Source organism: Xyrauchen texanus, chromosome 1, assembly GCF_025860055.1.
Source record: "Xyrauchen texanus isolate HMW12.3.18 chromosome 1, RBS_HiC_50CHRs, whole genome shotgun sequence".
Classification (NCBI taxonomy): domain Eukaryota; kingdom Metazoa; phylum Chordata; class Actinopteri; order Cypriniformes; family Catostomidae; genus Xyrauchen; species Xyrauchen texanus.
In genome coordinates, this window is record NC_068276.1 from 60,649,003 (window position 1) to 60,670,658 (window position 21,656).

Consider the following 21,656-nt stretch of genomic DNA (forward strand, 5'->3'; position numbering starts at 1 on the left):
ACCACCACCACTGTTAACACTTCACACAGCAGCACAAAGCAGTGCGATTAGTAGCGCAATTCTATAGCCTTTACACACACACACACACACACACACACACACACACACACACACACACACACCTGGAAAGATATCTCCTGCACATAAGGTGGCTTCTCTGTTGTATTCGATTTGGAGTTTGACTGGTGTGTTGGGATCCGGAATAACATTTAATGCCACTACAGGTCCGGGAATTCTGTTCTTGCTAAAAGTTCCATGGAATTCCAACTGATGCTCCCCTCTATGAGACAGAGACAAAATAGAGTTTCTTCACTGTTTTCAGTATTATTAAGTCTTTGGTGGTGTTAGAAATGAAAGGAATAATTCACCCAAACATTACAATTCTGTCATCATTTACTAACCCTCATGCTGGTCCAACCCCAAAGACTTTCCTTCTTGCATGGAAGACAATAGGAGATATTGAGAAGAATGTTAAGGGTGTAGAATGGTTTCTATACAGTGAAAGTGAATGGTGACTGAGGCTTTTTTACCGCACAACATGTTTTCTGTTCCATGGAAGAAACTCGTGAGTTTGGAACAGCATGAGGGTGATTAAATGATAACAGATTTTCATTTTGGGGTAGATTATACCTTTAATATTTGATCAATATTTTATTTTGAGGGGTACTTTGATGAGGGAATATTATTTCTAACCATACAAAAAATATTGCCAGTTTTTTTAATCATATCATAAACACATTTTGCTAATTTAACCCGTAAAACTCCTCAAAATATTTCAATGTGATATATATATATAACAATTTCGATATCGATATTTATCACGATATACATGTACTCATTGCACTTTCTTTTTTATATTTCAAAGTTGATGGAAGAAAAGAAGAAAAAGTAAATCAGTCAAAATAGTCTCTACAAAACTGCACAGGGGGTCCAGAGACGGCCAGTGGGGTCTGTGGGATCTTTGACCAATTTTACCGTCTTTTACCGTTTATCAATTGAAATGAATGTTAAAGATCATCTGTTTGTTCTGAAGAGTGAAAGCAAAACATTTTTTTTAAATGAAATATTTTTATATTTCTTTAGATTCAGATACTCAAGTATGGGGCATAGAAGCCCTCGTGACTGTGGAATGATGCTGAATGTGGGTTCAGGGGTGTCCCGAGAGAACATTTAGATTAAAAAACATTTGTATATTTTCATTAAAGTGAGAGACTCGTCTACCAACCAGTAATTTTAGTCTTTCCTTTTCCATTCCAGACATCTAATTAATTTTCACAAAAGTAGAACAGAAATCGATTTGTTTATTATTAAAGACTCGTAACATGCCGATTAATAAAGATACATTTAGAAGGGAAAAACGTTTTGGTCTAAAAGCTGCTTTGAAACCACATTAACTCATGCGACGCTTCATGTCTGCGCGCATGCAGGGAAAAGAGGCGACGCGTGCGGAGCGGGACGGGGCAGAAATGATGCATGTTTGGTGCTAGAGAACATTATTCAAGATTACAGCGCAGAAAGATCAGAGCCGTTGTCCACATCACTGTTGTTCTGTCGCACTCTTCACTAGAGATGATGAGAGGGCGCAACCGTTGTCATGAAGTCTTGCGGTGCGGATGGAATCAATCCGGTGTCCGACAACGTAGCCTAATCGTTAGCAAGGCTGCTAGCATTAGCAAGTTCATCCAGTCTGACTTTACGTTACCACTGGCGTGTTGGGAGCGAAGATGAGATTGTTTTCAATTCATTCCTATGAAAGCCAAGTGTCACGCTCGCAAGGTGGATCGTAGGATTGGCAGCGATGCAGAGCAAACTCTCTCCTAGCGCTGTGACCGCCTTTGAGCGGATTTCGTTCGCCCCAGTGGAAACGCAGCCTGAGAAAGCCGAACTGCTTGTGTTTGAGCGACATGCAGTAAATATTGAAAATTCCTCAAAAGCTTATCGTGGATTTTCTTTATCGTGATATATATCGATATCCTTTTATCGCCCAGCCCTACCAAGAATTAAAATTCTGGCACTTTCGGTGACATTTGTGTCCCAACCCTTTTTAAAGGAATATTTCGTACAAGTTAAGCTTTGTTTGTCTTGTGGCTATACTTTTGAAACAGTGAGACTTTAAATGCTCAAAAATTGGCCCCCATTGACTTCCCTTGTAAGTGCCTCACTCAAACCCAGATTTTTGCTTATATTTAAGAAAATGAGGGGCAAGTCAAAATTCGATTTTGGTGGTAATCAATATTATGTCACAAATGATGTTGATTGTGCTTAACTTGTATTGAACGCGGAATATTCCTTTAATTACTGACCCTGCTCTTTCATGGTGAAGTATCATAAGCATTTTACTTACTTTGGACCACTTACTGATTCTAACAGGAAGTTAGCTCTTCCTTCTACATCTACAGGTTGAGACATCACTGAAGACTTCACCTAAAAGATACACAAATACACAAAACATCTATGCACACTCTAAAACTGTGTCCTAAACAGTCCTGCTGCGATTAATCAACAAACGATACATTTCTACATTATAGAGTTTTTGGCCTAACCAGACGCAACAGAAACAAGCGACCCGAGACAGGACATTTCTACGGTCGCTTGGTGCCTCTTTCTGTCATGTAGTGCTGGGTAGCTCTGCCCTCAACATAACCTCAATTTTGTTTGTTTGTTGGTATTATTATTTTGAATATGGTTATTTTTAATATAGTTAAAGTACAGATCAAGACTGGTTACCCACTGAAGCTAAGCAAGGCTGAGCCTGGCCAGTACCTGGATGGGAGACCTACTGGGAAAACTAAGGCTGCTGCTGGAAGAGGTAATAGGGAGTTCAGCAGGGGGTGCTCACCCTGTGGTCTGTGTGGGTCCTAATACCACAGTATAGTGACAGGAGACACTATACTGTAAAAAGGCACCGTCTTTCAGATGAGATGTTAAACCGAGGTCCTGACTCTGTGGTCATTAAAATCCCATGGCACTTCTCATAAAGAGTAGGGGTGTAACCCCGGTGTCCTGGCCAAATTCCCCCCATTGGCCCATCTCAATCGTGGCCTCCTAATAATCCCCATCCATTAATTGGCTCTATATCTCAGTTCTCTCCACCAATAGCTGGTGTGTGGTGAATGTACGGGAGGAGAGTCCCCTGTTCACTGTGTAAAGTGATTTGATTGTAGTGTCAGAAAAGCGCTATATACATTTAACATTCATTCATTTATTATGTTAAATGAGTGGTTCCCTTTACAAAAAGCTTCACTACGATGCTGCGCTGCTAAGCGCTACGGGGAACAACTCTAGCTGTGAACCGAGCTGAAATAGTGTGTGTAACACGTCAATGAACATTGACTGGAATTTATAGCCTCGGCTGATGTAATCATTAGATGCACCTGCGGCTGGGCTATAAATGGATACGTCACCAGGTGTCGATCAGAAACTCTTTTTCAGAGCGATTCTGTTTCTGTGTGTTTCACAAACCCTGTCAAAACTTTCTTTCCTCTGTTAGGAGTTAGAATCAGTTAGGCAGTGTGCAGTGAACGTTGTTCTCTTTTCTCTTCTGTTTAGAAAATATTATATATATTTATATTTCTAAAAAAAAAAGAAAGAAAAAATAGAGATCTTCTTCGGATCATGAGGAGGATCGCGATTCTCTTCCCGCCTCAGAGCTTTCCGTCCGCGATAAAAAAATCTCACGGAGGAATTGCTCGATGTTGTTACTCAGCGGTTGCCAGATTGGACTGGCCACGCAAAAAGAGACACCAAACCCTCCAAATTAGGGGATAGATTTTATCTTCCAGTCTAAGAAAGGGAACGCCTCATGAGTCCCTTCCCTTCTTTGATAACCTCCATGAAGATCTTTTTCGCTCATGGAGGAACCCCTAAAAAAATAAATAATATATATATATATATATATATATTCTTCATGTGTTCACATACCCTCGACGTCATTATATTCGACCATCGTGGGTGCTGAGGCATGGGGGTATTCAGTGATGCCGCCGGTTGAAGAGACGCTTGCGGGCTCTCTCTCGCCAGGCTCGGCATCGTCAATTAAGAAGCCCTCTCTCCCCTCAAAGCCTTGTAGGACAACCTCCACTTTAATGGGAAGGGCTTATCAAGCAGCAGGTCAGGCTGGTGCTGCTCTGCACACTATGCTGTTTTACAGGCGTACCAGAATGACCTCCCGGATGACCCGAGTGTGGGTTCTGCACTTGACGAGCAAGCCTCAGACCCGCCTCAGTCCTGTCTGAACGGAGGCTCAAAAGCAAAGCGTGGTGAGTCGTGCTCCTTCTTCCAGGGATTGGGGACAGTCTCGCCTCCCTCGCCAGCCCCCGAAATCAGGGATATCATTTCTAGTAAGAGAAAACTCTGACGGTCTTGCGCCTAGATTAGGGGGTAGCTCCCCTCGGGACGGGGCGCGTGCTTCACTTCACTCCTCCCGGTACCCCCTCAAAGCCCCTCCATTCCCGCCACCTCTTGGTGTTTCGGGTTGCAGAGGCTTCACAATTGGGTGACGCGAAACACTCGACAACCCCTCAACAGGAAGTGTTCAAATATAATACCCATCTCAGAGATCCTGGCAGCGTGGAAACTTCTGCCGGATATATCCTTTTCTGTGGGTCTTATAAGGGCGTCAGGATTTAATTCACTCACCTCTTTTCCGTGTTTCCACGGCGTGTTCTCACTACCTTAAAACGGATTTCTTTTTTATGTAAAAAAAAAAACTCAATCTCCTAGTTAAAGGGGCCATGGTATGTGTTCCCCTTCCAGAGAGAGATTTAGGTTATTACACTAAATACTTCCCGTTTCCCATGGAGGGTGAGGGGTGGCATCTGGCTTAGGTCTTAAAGCTTGAACTGCCCGTGGGTGTTCAAGTCCAAGATGATGCCTGTCAAGACGGTCGTGTCTCAAGCCCTGCAACTCGTTTGGCTGGTCACCATCGATCTTATGACACACTTCTATACTTCATTTAGAAGTTCTGCCACAACATGGAAAGTTCCTGAGGTTCGCTTCCAGGGGCGAAGTCTTCCAGGATGAGGTTCTTTCACTCGGCCTAGCCCTTTTTACCCGCACATTCACAATGCATGATGTAGCGCTGGCTCCTTTTGACTCCGGGGCATCTGCATTCTGAATTACGTAGACGACTGGCTGATCCTAGCGCAGTTCCAGGAACTGGCAGTTCAGCACAGGGACATCGTCTTAGCTCATCTGTTTCTCTGGGGTTGAGGCTCAACGCCAAGAAAAGCGTCATCTCTCCCACTCAGAACACTGTCTATCGGGGCATCGTATGGAGTTCAATCACAATGCGGGCCCAACTGTCTCCCGCTAGGATTGAGTCCATTCAGATCACCCTGAGCAAAGTCAGGCTAGGTCAAGGTTGCACTGCTATCAGTATCAACGATTTCCAGGTCTCAGGGCGATCACGTCCACGGTGATCCCTCTGGACCTTCTGATCATGAGACCGTTTTTGTTGTGGCCAAAAGCCAGGGGATTTCTTCCAAGGGCCAAAAACCCTAGGCTAAATAGGGTTACGCACCTCAGGCTTCGTTCCCTTCCTATGTGGTTCAGACCCCGGTTTTCTGCCTTGGGTCCCACTCTAGGTGCGTCTTGTTGTCGCAGGCTGCTAATGACAGACGCCTCCCTGACAGGCGGGGTAGCGGCCTTAAGTGGTCGTCCAGCTTAAGGGGATAGGAGGGTCGTCAGCTCGGTTGTCACAGTCACTGTCTCGGGTTGATGGCTGTATTTCTGGCCCTGAAATACCACCTCCTGAGGCTGCCATGTCTTGGTGCGGGTGGACAATACAGCGGTAGATTCCTGTCAGCTGTATTTCTGACACGTCGGATTCTCCTTAGGGCCCAGGGCAAGCTCCTGTCTCTCAGGTCAGTTATATCCCTGGATGCCCGTATATGGGAGCAGATTTACTGTCCAGACAGAAAATACCAACGGGAGAGTTAAGAACTCCACCCTAAGGTAGTAGTTGGCCAGAGTTCGCCAGCAAGGGTTTTTGCCTCTTACTGATAGCACTGCGCTGGCCGAACAGGGCTTGGTTCTCGGAGCGAATTTCTTCCCTCAACGCAATGTCTACTCTACTTCTCCCCGAGTTGCCAAGTCCCCCCCGCCCCTCCCCCTCGGGAGGGGCTGAACGTAGTAACGCAAATGCGCCTGCATGCGTTTCCTTCTACTAAAGTTCTTATTACAGAACCAGCTAACTGCCAGTTTGCTTCAGTTCTGGATTTTCTGTAGAAAGAACTGTCAGCGGGCACTTGCCTCGCCACTGCCAGGTTCTATGTGGCCACTGCGGTTTGCCACGGCTTGGTGGGCGGGGTGCCCTCAAAGAGGCATCCTCATTACTGCCCGGGCCTACGAGGTGCGCGGTCAAGCTTCGCCAGTAGGCTTCAGGGCGCACTCTACCAGAGGGCTCTCCTCCTCTAAAACCTTGGCTAGAGGTCTCCCTCTGCAGCAAGTTTGTTATGCGGCAGGTTGTCCTCTCCGCACACATTCATTGGACTTTTTTAGTTTGGATGTTCAGCACTCCGGGCTCTTATGCTCTTGAGTCGACATCTCAAGCTCATGTCTGGACAAGTTTGTGATGCGGCAGGCTGGTCCTCTCCGCTCACATCATCAGTTTTTATGACAAGTTTGTGTTGCGATAGGGTTCTCTTCGCACACATTCATCGAACTTTATGGGCTAGATGCTTTGCTACTCCGGACTCTTATGTCCTTGAGTCGACATCTCAGCCCATGCCTAAACAAGTTTGTGATGCGGCAGGCTGGTCCTCTCTCCGCTCACATTCATCAGTTTTTATGACAAGTTTGTGTTGCGATAGGGTTCTCTTTGCACACATTTATCGAACTTTATGGGTTTAACGTCTCGGGTTACATGTGTAACCCTTGTTCCCTGAAAAAAGCGGAACGAGATGCTGCGCTGCTAAGCGCTACGGGGAACATCTCTAGCTGTGAACCGAGCTGAAATAGTGTGTGTAACACGTCAATGAACATTGACCGGAATTTATAGCCTCGGCTGATGTAATCATTAGATGCACCTGCGGCCAGGCTATAAATGGATACCTCACCAGGTGTTGTCAGATACTTCTTTTTGAAGAGCAGTCCTGGGACGTCCCAGTGCGGCAAAGCAGCGCAGCATCTCGTTCCGCTTTTTTCAGGGAACAAGGGTTACACATGTAACCCGAGACGTTACTTTTAATGTGCATTTTTATGGAAGTATATTAATGACAAAAATACACTAAAATGCAAAAATGGAAAAATAAACTAATTGCATTAACAGTGCTTGCATTTTTTGGGGGACACAATTTAAAATGGTGTATATTTAAGCTGTGAATATTTCAATCGAAACATTTCACACAATATTTCATCAACAAATTCACTATTCACTACTACAAATAACTATTCATCTTCCAAAGTTCAGTTCCAAATGATATTTTTTTTAATTTTATTTAATCTTTATCATTTGACAGGCACAGTTGAAGTCAGAAGTTTACATACACATTAGCCAAATACATTTAAACTCAGTTTTTCTCAATTCCTGACATTTAATCGTAGAAAACATTCCCTGTATTAGGTCAGTTCGGATCAGCACTTTATTTTAAGAAGGTGAAATGTCAGAATAATCGTAGAGAGAATTATTTATTTCCTTCATCACATTCCCAGTGGGTCAGAAGTTTACATACACTTTGTTAGTAGTTGGCAGCATTGCCTTTCAATTGTTTAACTTGGGTCAAACATTTTGGGTTTCCTTCCACAGACAGAACTGGAGTAACGGAGTCAGGTTTGTAGCCCTCCTCGCTCGCACACACTTTTTCTGTTCTGCCCACAAATCAGATTGAGGTCAGGGCTTTGAGATGGCCACTCCAATATCTTGACTTTGTTGTTCTTAAGCCATTTTGCCACAACTTTGGAGGTGTGCTTGGGGTCATTATCCATTTGAGACACATTTGTGACAGAGCTTTAACTTCCTGGCTGATGTCTTGAGATGTTGCTTCAATATATCCACATAAGTGTCCTTCCCCATGATGTCATCTATTTTGTGAAGTGCACCAGTCCCTCCTGCAGCAAAGCACCCCCACAACATGATGCTGCACCCCCATGCTTCACGGTTGGGATGGTGTACTTCGGCTTCACCCTTTTTCCTCCAAACATAGCAATGGTCATTATGGCCAAACAGTTAAATTTTTATTTCATCAGACCAAAAAATCAGATCTTTCTCCCCATGTGCACTTGCAAACTGTAGTCTGGCTTTTTTATGGTGGTTTTGGAGCAGTGGCTTCTTCCTTGCTGAGCAGCCTTTCAGGTTATGTTGATATAGGACTCGTTTTGCTGTGGATATAGATACTTGTTTACCTGTTTCCTCCAGCATCTTCACAAGGTCATTTGCTGTTGTTCTGGGATTGATTTGCACTTTCCGCACCAAACTACGTTCATCTCTAGGAGACAGAATGCGCCTCCTTCCTGAGCAGTATGATGCTGCATTGTCCCATGGTGTTTATACTTGTGTACTATTGTTTGTACAGATGAATGTGGTACCTTCAGGAGTTTGGAAATTGCTCCCAAGGATGAACCAGACTTGTGGAGGTCCACAATGTTTTTTCTGAGGTCTTGGCTGATTTCTTTTGATTTTCTCATGATGTCAAGCAAAGAGGCACTGAGTTTGAAGGTAAGCCTTAAAATTAGGGCTGTCGATTTAACGCGTTAATTCAGTGTGATTAATTTGACAAAAAATAATGCGTTAAAAAAATTCACAGCATTAATCGCAATGCCTCCCGGAAAGTAATATGGAAGCTTCCTGAGAAATGCACGCTTGTAGTACCACCTGTTTACTCCAGAGGGCAGTAAGTGAAATTTCAGCTGTATGAGCAACACACAGTTTATATAGTGAAGAAACACTTCAGCAGAACAACACAAACATGTGTTACGTTCTTGCATTCAAAACACTTGAAGGAGCGCAAATCCAAACTAAGGGATCTCAAAATGTGTTTAAAGATTGAGTATTAAACTATATTTAACTCGACACAGTGACCTAAACATTGTATGTTTAAGACGCAACACACCCGAGACATCTTTCTTAAATTGTTCAAGATTCTTAAAGGCACAGTGTTTGTAAACTTCTCACCCACTGGAATTGTGATATAGTCAATTAAAAGTGAAACAATCTGTCTGAAAACAATTGTTGGAAACAAAGTAGATGTCCCAAATGACTTGCCAAAACTGTCGTTTTCTAATATGAAATCTGTGGAGTGGTTAAAAAATGAGTTATAATGACTTCAACTAAAGTGTGTGTAAACTTCTGACAACTGAAATATTCGGTCCATTGTATTTCACAAATTCGCTTTTAAAATTTCAGTGGTTCAAATTTGGTTGGAAATTCAACCTTGTACATCCTGGCACTGCAGGAACAGCAGTAGAGTGCATCTGTCATTAAAATACTTCCATACATTTTTCATGGAGGTGAAATGTACTGGTAAAAAAACAAGATTTTTTTTTATAATTTTGCTGCTTTGTGCAGCATTTTTACTTTGAACGAGGACAGAAAACTGTTGCAGGAAACTTGTCAAATTGCACCTGGTTTGGATGCAGTGTTACAACAAAAACACAGTGCAACTTCAAAACAATCTATTCCCCGCACACACACACACACACACACACACACACACACACACACACACACACACACACACGCACCCCCTTACATGCAGTGTACCTTCAGCAGTGGGGAGTGAGTCTTCATCGTGATGACAATCCGCTGGTCTGGAGAAGGATTTCCCCACTCATCACACAGCTGAAGAACAAACGGTGTGTTCAAACTCTGACCACTCATCACCTGCAGAGGCTAAAGAAACAGACTCAAATCAAACTCACAATTTCCTTGAAATGCTCAAGTGTTTAAGGCAAGCGTTAAACAATACTTCCAAATAACGCAATATTTAACTTAGTGAAACACACAAGGAGAGGTTAAGCGGAATGTTATCCACAGTCACCATTCACTTTCAATGCATCTTTTTTTCCATACAATGAAAATGAATGGTGAATTCGGCCTTTAATTTAAGGATCATCAGTACCCTCCCACCCCTCTCTGACATACCATATCAGGCTCATCCAGTAGCGTGATCCGTGCTGGTGGTCCCACAGTGACTTTGATGCGCACAAATTCCTCCATGCTCTGGTTCTTAAAGCACAACTCCCTTGGTCCAGGAGTCCCTGATGCAAACCGGATCCCACACAACGACAATCGTGCAGTACTGGCCTTCAAAAAGGGATACAAATATACTGTACACAAACATGCATATTTAATTGCATCTATATTTTAGCCTTGCTCAGGTTGGTGTGAATTAGTGATTTAAGATCTGCGCTGGTAACCCGAAATTTGCAGCCTGATTCAAGATCTATTAGTGAAACTGCGCAAGCAGTAAAAATGAGCGATGCATGATACGTCTGACACCGTATTAGCGTGCAAATATTTTTTAAGCAGGGCTATTATCTGAGATTATTTTTTCCATTTAAAAAAAGTCTTTCTGCACTAGCATACAAAAGAATTAATCCGTTACGTACATTACTACTGTAAATAATAATAATCTGATGCCTGATATATTCTATTGGAACATTATTAATGGGAACTGCATTTTTAAGAACAGAAAAACTATCCATTTAATAATATAATGATTATCAGCCATTGTGTTTGTGTGATTGTTTATACTGTACCTCCCATTGTACAGTCAGAGTTTCTTTGTCCAGGCCATCTGCTGACACACTCAAACTATTACAACTTTCAGAATTTAGACAGTCCGTTTTATTCCCATATTGATCAATAACATCTGGAAGAGAAGCACAAGTTAACAAGTTTGACAAATAGCTGAAACCATTTTAGGCATTCGACTAATATTCAAAATCATATTGCATATTTCTACCAGATTTGTGCCCTTATGAGAATTGAGATGCATCCAGAATTGGTTTGCATGGAAAGGTTATCCATCAGCAACCTTTAGTGAAGATTAAAGGTAGACCAATATATATATCAGTGTGGAGCGGAGGGGGGCGGGGCTGGGCTAGAATGTTGCGCCCGTTCCCCAATCGCTCCACAATCGGTTTTACCGATTAATCAGTGCCGAAAGTTGCTTTTAAAAACTATCCCTAATATGCAAAAATGTTATTTTAATCCTTAATTTTATCCTTATACTGCAAAACAACTTGGTTTTACAATCCCAGGTACAGATGTGAAAAGCCTTGATTTTACAGTATATCAACGGCCTCTACAGATTAAATAAAAAACGGATCTAAATCTGTCATCACTGACAATATTCAGACATATTTTTTATCCTCACTTCAAGGCATATTTTGTTATTTTGATTAGAAAAATTTAGAAAGTGTTCTAAATTGAAGCGGGGATATATATATATATACATAAGCAAAAACACGAGCAAGTGTGCGATATGGTAAATGGTCACCTTTTTAACCTTAGCTGTATTCAAAGCGCTTTACACTCCATCTCATTCATCCATTCACATACACCAATGACGGCAGAGCTGCCATGCAAGGCGCTAGCCTGCCATTGGGAGCAACTTGGGGTTCAGTGTCTTGCCCAAGGAACTTCGGCATGTAGAGTCATGTGGGCCGGGAATCAGCCCTATTCAGTGAATTGGTGGCCATTCTTCTTGATTAATGATAATGAAGTCATTATGTCATTGAGTCATTGAGGGAAAGATTTTTCTGATCGCACAGTAGTTTTTTCCCATCAACAAACCAAGATTCACAACTCTGCATGTATAAAAGACACATGCAAACTCTGATGTAAACAAACCAGCATGGAAGAGTAACGTGGCTAAAGAGGAATGCTTCATCTCCATCTGTAACCACTTATCTAGAACTGGGTCGCGGTGGTAGCAGACTAAAGACAAGTAGCCCATACGTCCTATTCCCCGGCCACATGCTCCAGCTCATCTTGGGGGATCCCGAGACGTTCCCAGGCCAGAAGAGAGATATAATCCCTCCAGCATGCTCTGGGTCTTCCCCTGGGCCTCCTCCCAGTTTGACATGGCCGAAAAACCTCTGCAGGACTGTGTCCAGGAGGCATCATAATCAGATGCCCGAACCAACTCAACAGGCTCATTTCAATGCAGAGGAACAACGTTTCTACTCAAGACCCTTTCTGATGTCAGAGCCTCGCACCCTATCCCTTAGAGTGACACTCCCTGACACCCTATGAAGTAAGATCATTTCACATTTTGCATACTGCAACGATCCGCCGGTTGATCTCACGCTCCAAATTTACCTCTCTCTTGAACAAGATTCTGAGATACTTGAACTCCTCCACTTGGGGCAGCTGATCTCTCCTTACCTGAAGAGAGCAATCCACCCTTTTCCGGCAGAGAACCATGACCCCAGAATTGGAGGTGCAAACCCTCAACCCAACTGTTTCATACTGAGCCGCAAACCTCCAAAGTGGTTGACATCACAGCATAATGATGCCAACAGGACCACATTATCTGCAAATAGCAGGGATGCAATTTGAGGCCCACAAACTGGACACACTCCAAACCCCGGCTGTGCCTTGAGATCAAAAATATTCTGGACAGGGGTCTCCGCCAAATATTCCTAGTTCACCCTCACAATCCGTTTTGGTTTGCCAGACCTATCTGGTAGTTTCACCCGACATCTGATAAAACTCACCACCAGGTGGGGATTGGTTGACAGCTCAGCTCCTCTCTTCTCCGAGTGTCCAGAACATATGGCCGCAGGTCTGATACGACAATAAAATCGATCATCAACCTTTGGCCTAAGGTGCTCTGGTACCAAGTACACCTATGAACAACCTTAAGTTCAAACATGATGTTTTGTTATGGCCAATCCTAACTAGCACAGAAGTCCAATAACAGAACACAGCTCAGGTTCAGATCAGGCAGGGCGTTCCTCCCAATCACTCCTCTCTAGGTATCTCCATCGTCCAACATGGGCACTGAAGTTGCCCAGCAGGACTATGGAGTCCCCAGTTGGTACCCCCTCCAGCGCCCTTCCTAGGGTCTCCAAGAAGGCCGAATACTCAGGACTGTGGTTCAGTGCATAAGCACAGACCACAGTCAGAGCTTTCCCCAACACTAAGTCGCAATGAGGCGACCCGATCAACTACTGGGCTAAACTCCAAGATCACAGCACCAAGCTGGGGGCTTGCGAGTATACCCAAACCCGCTCAACGCCTTTCACCCTGAGCAACTACAGAGATGGAGAGTGTCCAACCCCTGTCCAGGAGTTTGGCTCCAGCTTGTATCTCTCAATTTCACATACTAACTCTGGCTCCTTTCCCACCAGTGAGGTCACATTTCATGTTCCAAAATCCAATTTCTGTAGCCAGTCCAGTCCACACAGGCCCCCTCCTTCTCCTGTTACCAGCGGGGCATCACACCGGTCCCCTATTTCTCTACTTGCAGGTGGTGGGCCCACAAGGAGCTAAGCCCAGCTGGGCCCCATTGGTCAAAGCCCGGCCACCAGGCACTCGCCTGGGAGAGGATTGTTGGTTAGATAAGATTTCCATTTGAGAAAAACATGTAGGAGAAAAGTGGCAGAGAAACTGCCATGGACAACATGTCCGCTAATCCGCAGGACAAACATTGCGTTCAATTCAGCAAGATAAAGATAAGATATGACAGTTTTGCTTATTTTCCAAACTGTTTTTGAAAACTTGAGACAACACACTAAGATGACAGACAAAGTGGTCTCTTGTTGTCATTTGCAGATAAAATCATACCACAAATGTCCTAAGAGGGAGGGCAGATGTCACTACTGTGGTAAAACGTGACATTATATGAAAGAGTGTAGAAAGAGCAGAACATTTTTAGGAGAAATGCATGGCATAACTCAGCTCCTATACAGCCGGCTTACAGTCCTGAAGCAGCCCCTCCACTCTTCACTAAACTCATGGGGCAGCTTGCTCGGGGACTAAATATTAGGACTGTGAGTGCTTATTGCATTTGCATTTATGCATTTGGCAGATGCTTTTATCCAAAGCGACTTACAGTGCAATTATTACAGGGACATCCCCGGAGCAACCTGGAGTTAAGTGCCTTGCTCAAGGACACAATGGTGGTGGCTGTGGGGTTAGAACCTGTGACCTTCTGATTAACAGCCCTGTGCTTTAGCCACTACGCCACCACCACTCCATTATTGCCCATATGTTTACAGCAAAGTTGAAAGTATCTTTTCAAATGAAATCTTGAAGTAAAAGGAGGTTGATTTTTCTTTCAGATACAGGTGTTAAAGTAACTGCTAGTGTTGGGGCAACTGTATCTGCACTCATTTATTAACAGTTCACCCAAAAGTGAAAATTCTCTCATCATTTAAATCACCCTCATGCCAAGCTCTGAAGGTCCATAAAATGCAAGTGAATGGGTGTCAACTATTTGATGCTTCAAAAAGTACATATAGCCATCATAAAAATAATCCACACAATTCCAGTGGTCTAATTAATGTCTTTTGAAGCAAAGTAAGAAATCTTGAAGTCTGGGCAGCTCGTTGAGGAGGGTGGAGTTCAAACTGCCTCTTGTGTGACGGAGCGTGAAAACCTCCTCTGCATAGATATTCATACATAAATCCCTTATTATCAGCTGTTTCTACAGACTGCAATCCTGTTTAGGCACAAATGCAGGTTATGCAGCAGTATGAGCAAGGAGCTCCTCCAATCACTCACTTGCATTCAAACCGATTCAAACAGCTCTCCTTGTTCTTTTTTAGAGGATTTAAATGAGATGTTTTTAGGATTGTTTGTACATTCCTCTTAAGGCCTAATTGAGGACAACAAATTCAGAACATGCTCTTTATGGTTCTTCACCCATTGGATGTTTTGGTTTAACCTGACGGTTTTGTAACCACCTGGAAGTTCTGCTCCCTGAATGCCAATAAACTACAATGTATACCTCCCTAAATCAGACTTGACTGCAGCGAAAGACAGCACGATCTGACATGTAGACTGATGCTCCTGATATTCTAGAGTAAAGAATCCTGCTGAAGCTTTACCCGAGTCTCCTGGTCTTCTCTGAGATTTACCAACAGTATGCAAAATGCTTAATCTGGTGAATATATTCTCAGTAAAAAGCTTAATTTGGTAAATACTTAAATATAAGGCACTGTAACAGAGCTGTTAAGCGCAGCCCTACGCCACATGTCATAGGCGCAAAGTAGGAATGGCCATGAAGTTTTGGTATTTTCCTGCAAGTCTGTGCTAAATTTAAGTGCAAGTGGGTTTGCCGAAATCGCTCGTGCAATGCGCTAATGGGCTGGGTCAAGTGCAATTTAATTTGGAGGTTCTTCTCCGGTTATTGCAGCTTTTGCATCCAATTACTGTATATAGCCCATTCAACATAAACAAAGACAGCACATGCATTAAAGTTGCTAAGAATGCTTAGAAAATGTTTGATATATTTGATTTGGCACAAGTTTTATGCCGGATGCCCTTCAAGTTTTTTTTGGACTTGTGGGGGAAACCGGAGCACCCGGAGGAAACCCATGCAAACACGGGAAGAACATGCAAACTTCACACTGAAAGGCTCAAGTTGAGCCGGGACTCGAACCCAGAACCTTCATGTTGTGTGGCGACAGTGCTAACCATATTGAAGGGCTTCAGCCCCACGAAAAATTATGTAATACTGTACTAAATATAATTTATTGAAACATGAAAAAATGTAACCTAAAATATTTCTAAATTCAAAATTACACTTCAAACGATTATATATTTAGATATAATCAAAATAACAAAATGGTACAACATACACGAAATCCAAACATTTTACCCTCTCCAAATTTTCACCAGCCTCTTTTGCAGTGACTTAAAAATCACTACAACAACATTTGGAAAAATACCATTATAAAAGAGATTATAAATACAATTGTAAATATAAACATAATAATTATAATTGAAAAAACATGACCTATAGATAGTTTAACACAAATCGAAAACTTTTTTGTTTCATAAAATGGCTACAACAGTGATTGTCAAGGACTTAGTTTGATGTTGCACCATATTTTCAGAGTTTGGACTGTATAACCACCTAATGGTGGAATCTCCAACCTGCAAATGCAGGAACTGAATTAAGACTTTGCACTGAAAACAGACGTGGTACTGAAACGTCATAGCGCAGTGACCTTTTGCTCAAGAAAATAGCCAATTGCGCCTTACGCCAATTCGTTAACACTCAATACACCCACGATTTGTGTACAAACACCCACAGATAGTGCAAACACTCCCACCAATGCCCACTTGCGCTGGTCAAAATAAATTGCACAATTAGCGTTCACAAAAACAGAGCCATTCATGACGATTTTAAAAACTATTTGAGCTATTAATCGGTTATCTGCCTTTTTCACCACAGTAGTTATCATATCAGCAATATCCACTATTGGTCATCCTGTAGTTAAGATGGTACTCACCAATGTGCCCTGATAGAGTTTCACCCATTTTGACTGTTGAAGCGCTAAGGGTGACCAGCAAACGCTCGGGCTCATCTGGTCGAGGCCTTTACACACAAACAGAGAGACATTTACAAGAGCGTTTGGGTGTATAAAGACAACTATGCATACGCTACATGTGTGTGTCGCTTACACTATGATAAAAGACGTGTTCACTACTTGCTGGTCATGGAAGGACACATGATAGAAATGATCTCGCTGCGCTTGAGTGGGGACACATAATTGTGGCAGTTTCCCCTGAGACAGTTCTTCTGTGTCCATCTTTGCGGTCCAGTTTACCTGCCAAACACACACATGAATGTAATCTGAATGATATCGGAGTATTCCATGCATACAGAAGATTCATATACTGCATGCATATTATCTATTCTGCATATTACAGAAAAGTGTGCGAGTAGTATGCCATCCCGAACACATCCAGACACTACCAAAGAATAGTGTGTATGACAGTAAGTACAATCACACACATTCAAACACACACCTTAACCTTGCTAGTCAGTTGTGGTGTTAGGCAAATTGGTCTATCGCCCTCGTCGTACAGTCTGAAGTGCAGGTTTCCTAGCGTGTCCCCAGCGGTCCAATCGATGCGTTCCAAATTCTGCAGCACCATGACATCATTAGAGCCCTCTTCCTGTCTGTACACCTCCAGACGTGAGACCCGTGAGCTAGGTAACACACGCAGTTTGCGCTCCACACATGCCACTGTTTTATGGTTCTGTACGCAAATATGGACACACAAATATTCAGATAATCACGCAGACATATTGGACAGATTGAACAGCTTGAAAATCACCGACATTTATATCATTTAATTTTAGGGATGCACTGGTAATCTTTATTTTATGCTTGATAATGGATATGATTAGAGGTACACCAATATTCCAATTAATTGGTGCCGATAGTTGCTTTTTGGGACAATCGGTTATCTGCAAAAATATGTGCCAACAGTTGCTGACAATCACTGGCATCTCAGGGAGTTTGCTGCATCATCATTGCTAAAATTCATCCTCATTTTTATCCTCACTTCAATGCACATTTCAATATTTTGATAAGACAATCAAATATTCAAAATTAAAGCGAGGTCATGCATAGACAAATGTGACTTATGTAAACGTGCCCCGTCAGCACATCAAGTCTCCAACTTCACACCTTGTGAATAATCATACAAAACATCATCTGACGAATATATAGGCTTTAGAAAGCTTAATTTGGTAAATACTTAAATATAGAGCAGGGGTTCTTCACGGGAGCGTTCAAAGGATGCCAGGGGGCAGGGAGAGCAAATTAGTAGAGAGAGAGGGGGCATTAGGTTACAAATGGGGGCATTTATCAGTCATAATAATCAAATCTATCATCAATGTTTATCAAGACTTGGAGTATATCAGTTGGTTCTCAATTAAATGGGTTAGTATGCACTTGTACCGCGGTTCCTCTGATTTTGAAGTCTAACGACACACCTGTAGTATCTGGTTTAGCAGCGTCAAACACACAGGTGGAGGCACGACCTCCGCTGATGCGCCTGTATGGCTCTGTAGATGGATACGGCCTAATGGACAGAACAGCGCGAGCGCAAAGCTCTTAAACTCGCAGCTTTGCGGGAATCAGTGAGAAGCACGGCGCGAAAATTGGAAACCATTTGAATTCGGCACAGAATTCTACATCACCACCCTTGAATTATTTTCTTATAAATATTTATATATTATGAAGATAATATTTATCATTGCCATGATGACTCTGATTAATTTTCACAAATGTATTATTCTGGGAGTCCGTGTGCAATATGGGGCCTGGGTAATTCAGAGAGTATTGATGCTGACTATCACCCCTGGAGTCGTGAGTTTGAATCCAGGATGTACTGAGTGACTCCAGCCAAGTCTCCTAAGCAAACAAATTGGCCCAGTTGCTAGGGAGGGTAGAGGCACATGGCGTAACCTCCTCCTGGTCGCTATAATGTGGTTCTCGCTCTCGGTGGGGCGCGTGATGGGTTGTGAGTGGATGCCGCGGAGAATAGCATCAAGCCTCCATATGCGCTACGTCTCCGCGGTAACGCGCTCAACAAGCCACATGATAAGATGTGCGGATTGACATCTCAAGACGCCGAGGCAAATGAGATTCGTCCTCCGCCACCCGGATTGAGGCGTTTCACCACGAGGACTTAGGAATTGGAAACAAATGTATTATTATATTTATTATGAAAGGCTCATAGCATGCAGATTAATGAAGCTAAATTAAGACAGAAAAATATTATAGTCTAACAGCGCCACTTTAACTTGTCCTGACACAAACCTGGCTCAGCTGAACCGTCTGAATCAGACAGATGAAGATAGTTTCACTTTGCTTCATTTTTATTTGCTGCAGTGTGTATAAGTGAAAGATGCCAGTATCTGTAGCGGTGTCTCCGCCACTGTTGTTAAAATAACAATGCCTGTGACTCTACAGTAAATGAGGCTTTAAGCAGGGCATCATGTCTATAGTGGGGAGAGCGGGAATAAATGGCATTCAGATTTAGGGAATAAAGCACGTAGCACTGAACGCGCTTCATTTGCATCTCAGAGCAAAAGCCATGGTCCGCAGAGAGCTTCCAAAGCATCAGAGGGATCTCATTGTTGAAAGATATCAGTCAGGAGAAGGGTACAAAAGAATTTCCAAAGCATTAGATATACCATTGAACACAGTGAAGACAGTCATCATCAAGTGGAGAAAATATGGCACAACAGAGACATTACCAAGAGCTGGACGTCCCTCCAAAATTGATGAAATGACGAGAAGAAAACTGGTCAGGGAGGCTTCCAAGAGGCCTACAGCAACATTAAAGGAACTGCAGGAATTTATGGCAAGTACTGCCTGTGTGCTACATGTGACAACAATCTCCCATATTCTTCATATGAATGGTTTATGGGGTAGGGGGCAAGACGGAAGCCTTTTCTTACAAAGAAAAACATCCAAGCCCGGCTGAAGTTTGCAAATACAAACATCAAGTCTCCCAAAAGCACGTGGGAAAATGTGTTATGGTCTGATGAAACCAAGGTTGAAATTTTTGGCCATAATTCCAAAAGGTATGTTTGGCGCAAAAACAACACTGCACATCACCCAAAGAACACCATACCCACAGTGAAGCATGGTGGTGGTAGCATCATGCTTTGGGGCTGTTTTTCTTCAGCTGGAACCGGGGCATTAGTCAGGGTGGAGGGAATTATGAACATTTCCAAATACCAGACAATTTTGGCACAAAACCTTCAGGCGTCCGTTATAAAGCTCGACAACGACCCAAAGCACACATCCAGATCCATAAAAGCAAGGCTTCACCAGAAAAAGATTAACGTTTTGGAATGGCCCAGCCAGAGCCCAGACCTGAATCCAATTGAACATCTGTGGGGTGATCCGAAGAGGGCTGTGCACAGGAGATGTCCTCGCAATCTGACTGATATGTAGCGCTTTTGAAAAGAAGAGTGGGCAAATATTGCCACGTCAAGATGTGCCATGCTAATAGACTCCTACCCAAAAAGACTGAGTGCTGTAATAAAATCAAAAGGTGCTTCAACAAAGTATTAGGTTAAGGTGTGGACACTTATGCAACCAGGTTATTGTGAGTTTTTTGTTTTTTTTTTCTTCTCGAAGATTTCAGTTTGTTTTTCAATTGAATTGTTTACGTTATTGGTCACATTAAAGGTGGAAAAAGTTCTGACATGATTTATCTTTGTCTCATTCTTTTAAATCACAAGAACCTGGCATTTTAACAGGGGTGTGTAGACTTTTTATATCCACTGTGTGTATATATATATATATATATATATATAAACATAGTAAATTCATTTTTATACTGTAACAGTACACATGAAAATTGCAAACAGATAAAGTAATATGCTTCTGAATATTTCAAGCAGAAAGTCTTCAAATCCTTTCCTAAATCATGAGGCAAATCTGTGTCAGGATGTTTAAAAGATGCTACAAATATCTTACAGGAATGTTGAATCTTGCGGTGATGATTTGTTCAGTGTTGATGGTCTTCAGCAGTAGTGGTTTGGTCAACATGAGGCCAGAACCCATGTTACTGCAGTCTACAACATCCACGGGCAGATCAGGTGCTCCCAGCAACTACAAACACACGGCACAACATTGACAAGATGAGCTTTAACTACAGGCTAAACGCTGAGGGTGTTTGTTTACATACATAATATCTGGCACAATTGCCACATTCTCACAAATCAAAATGAACCATTTACAATGACATCAATTTGTGGCATGCTTTTAAATGTGGGTCCCTGCAAACTATTAAACGACACAATCTGAAATGTTGAGATGCATTTAGCATTTAGTCATTTATTTATAAAACAAACAAACAAAAAAAGCAACAATGGCGGTTACAGAAAACTAACAATGAAAGTGAAAGAGCCCGGTTCATAAATATAAAAAAAGCCACATATGGACACAAGATGTAAACATATGTGATAACATGATTGTAGTGTGATAAAATCACTTACTAACATTGTGTAACGTTATTTTAAATAGTGGCGTTATGGTAAACGCAATAACGCAATATTTTAATGTTTATGGACTGGCCCCATTGACATCCATTGTAAGTGTCGTTACAGCATTTTTCTTTGGTTGTTATTTATAATAAACGACAGAGAAGTCAAAATAATTTTTTGTGGTATCAACATAATGCCACAAATGCTGTCGATTGAAATTAGCCTGTATTAAACCCCGGACATTGCTTTAGTAATTAGTGCTATCAGTAAATTAACATTTATAATTGTGCTTAAATTGCACAATTAGTTAATTGCGATTAATCCATGATTTTGAAACTGCTGAAATTTGACTATATATATATATATATATATATATATATATATATATATATATATATATATATATATATATATATTTATTTATTTTCATGTCAAAATGCATTTATTTACTTTTTAGGAGAAAGCTTTTGGGGTAATTACATTACGCCTTACAGAGGCTACAAAGTACTTTCTTTCTGTCACAAGTCCCATCTGGGCTTGTTTTGTACATACAAATAGGGTTAAGAGGTCCTTTCCCCTCACTGACGTACCTGACAGCGGACACTGAGTTTGGGTTGAGTGGTGATATTCTGGCACTCATCATGAACTTCCACTCTAAAATTGGCTGGACTTCCATTCTCAATAGAGATGATGTCATCATCAGGTAACACCACGAGTGTGTGTGGAGGGCCTGGAAGA

General features: G+C 42.3%; 1 protein-coding gene across 1 annotated transcript in view; it reads right to left on the reverse strand.

Annotated features, from left to right (window-relative positions):
* Positions 1–21,656, reverse strand: part of LOC127649387 (structural maintenance of chromosomes flexible hinge domain-containing protein 1-like) — a 75,294-nt gene that overhangs the window by 28,310 nt on the left and 25,328 nt on the right. Inside the window, exons 24-34 of the mRNA XM_052134456.1 lie at positions 21,509–21,648; positions 20,410–20,544; positions 16,931–17,164; positions 16,583–16,728; positions 16,411–16,496; positions 10,699–10,811; positions 10,082–10,243; positions 9,701–9,829; positions 2,345–2,424; positions 123–280; positions 1–19 (exon numbers count right to left, since the gene is read on the reverse strand). The exon at positions 1–19 is cut by the window's left edge and continues 97 nt beyond it. Of these exons, the coding sequence (XP_051990416.1) occupies positions 1–19; positions 123–280; positions 2,345–2,424; positions 9,701–9,829; positions 10,082–10,243; positions 10,699–10,811; positions 16,411–16,496; positions 16,583–16,728; positions 16,931–17,164; positions 20,410–20,544; positions 21,509–21,648 (1,402 nt within the window). The remainder of the gene's footprint in view (positions 20–122; positions 281–2,344; positions 2,425–9,700; positions 9,830–10,081; positions 10,244–10,698; positions 10,812–16,410; positions 16,497–16,582; positions 16,729–16,930; positions 17,165–20,409; positions 20,545–21,508; positions 21,649–21,656) is intronic.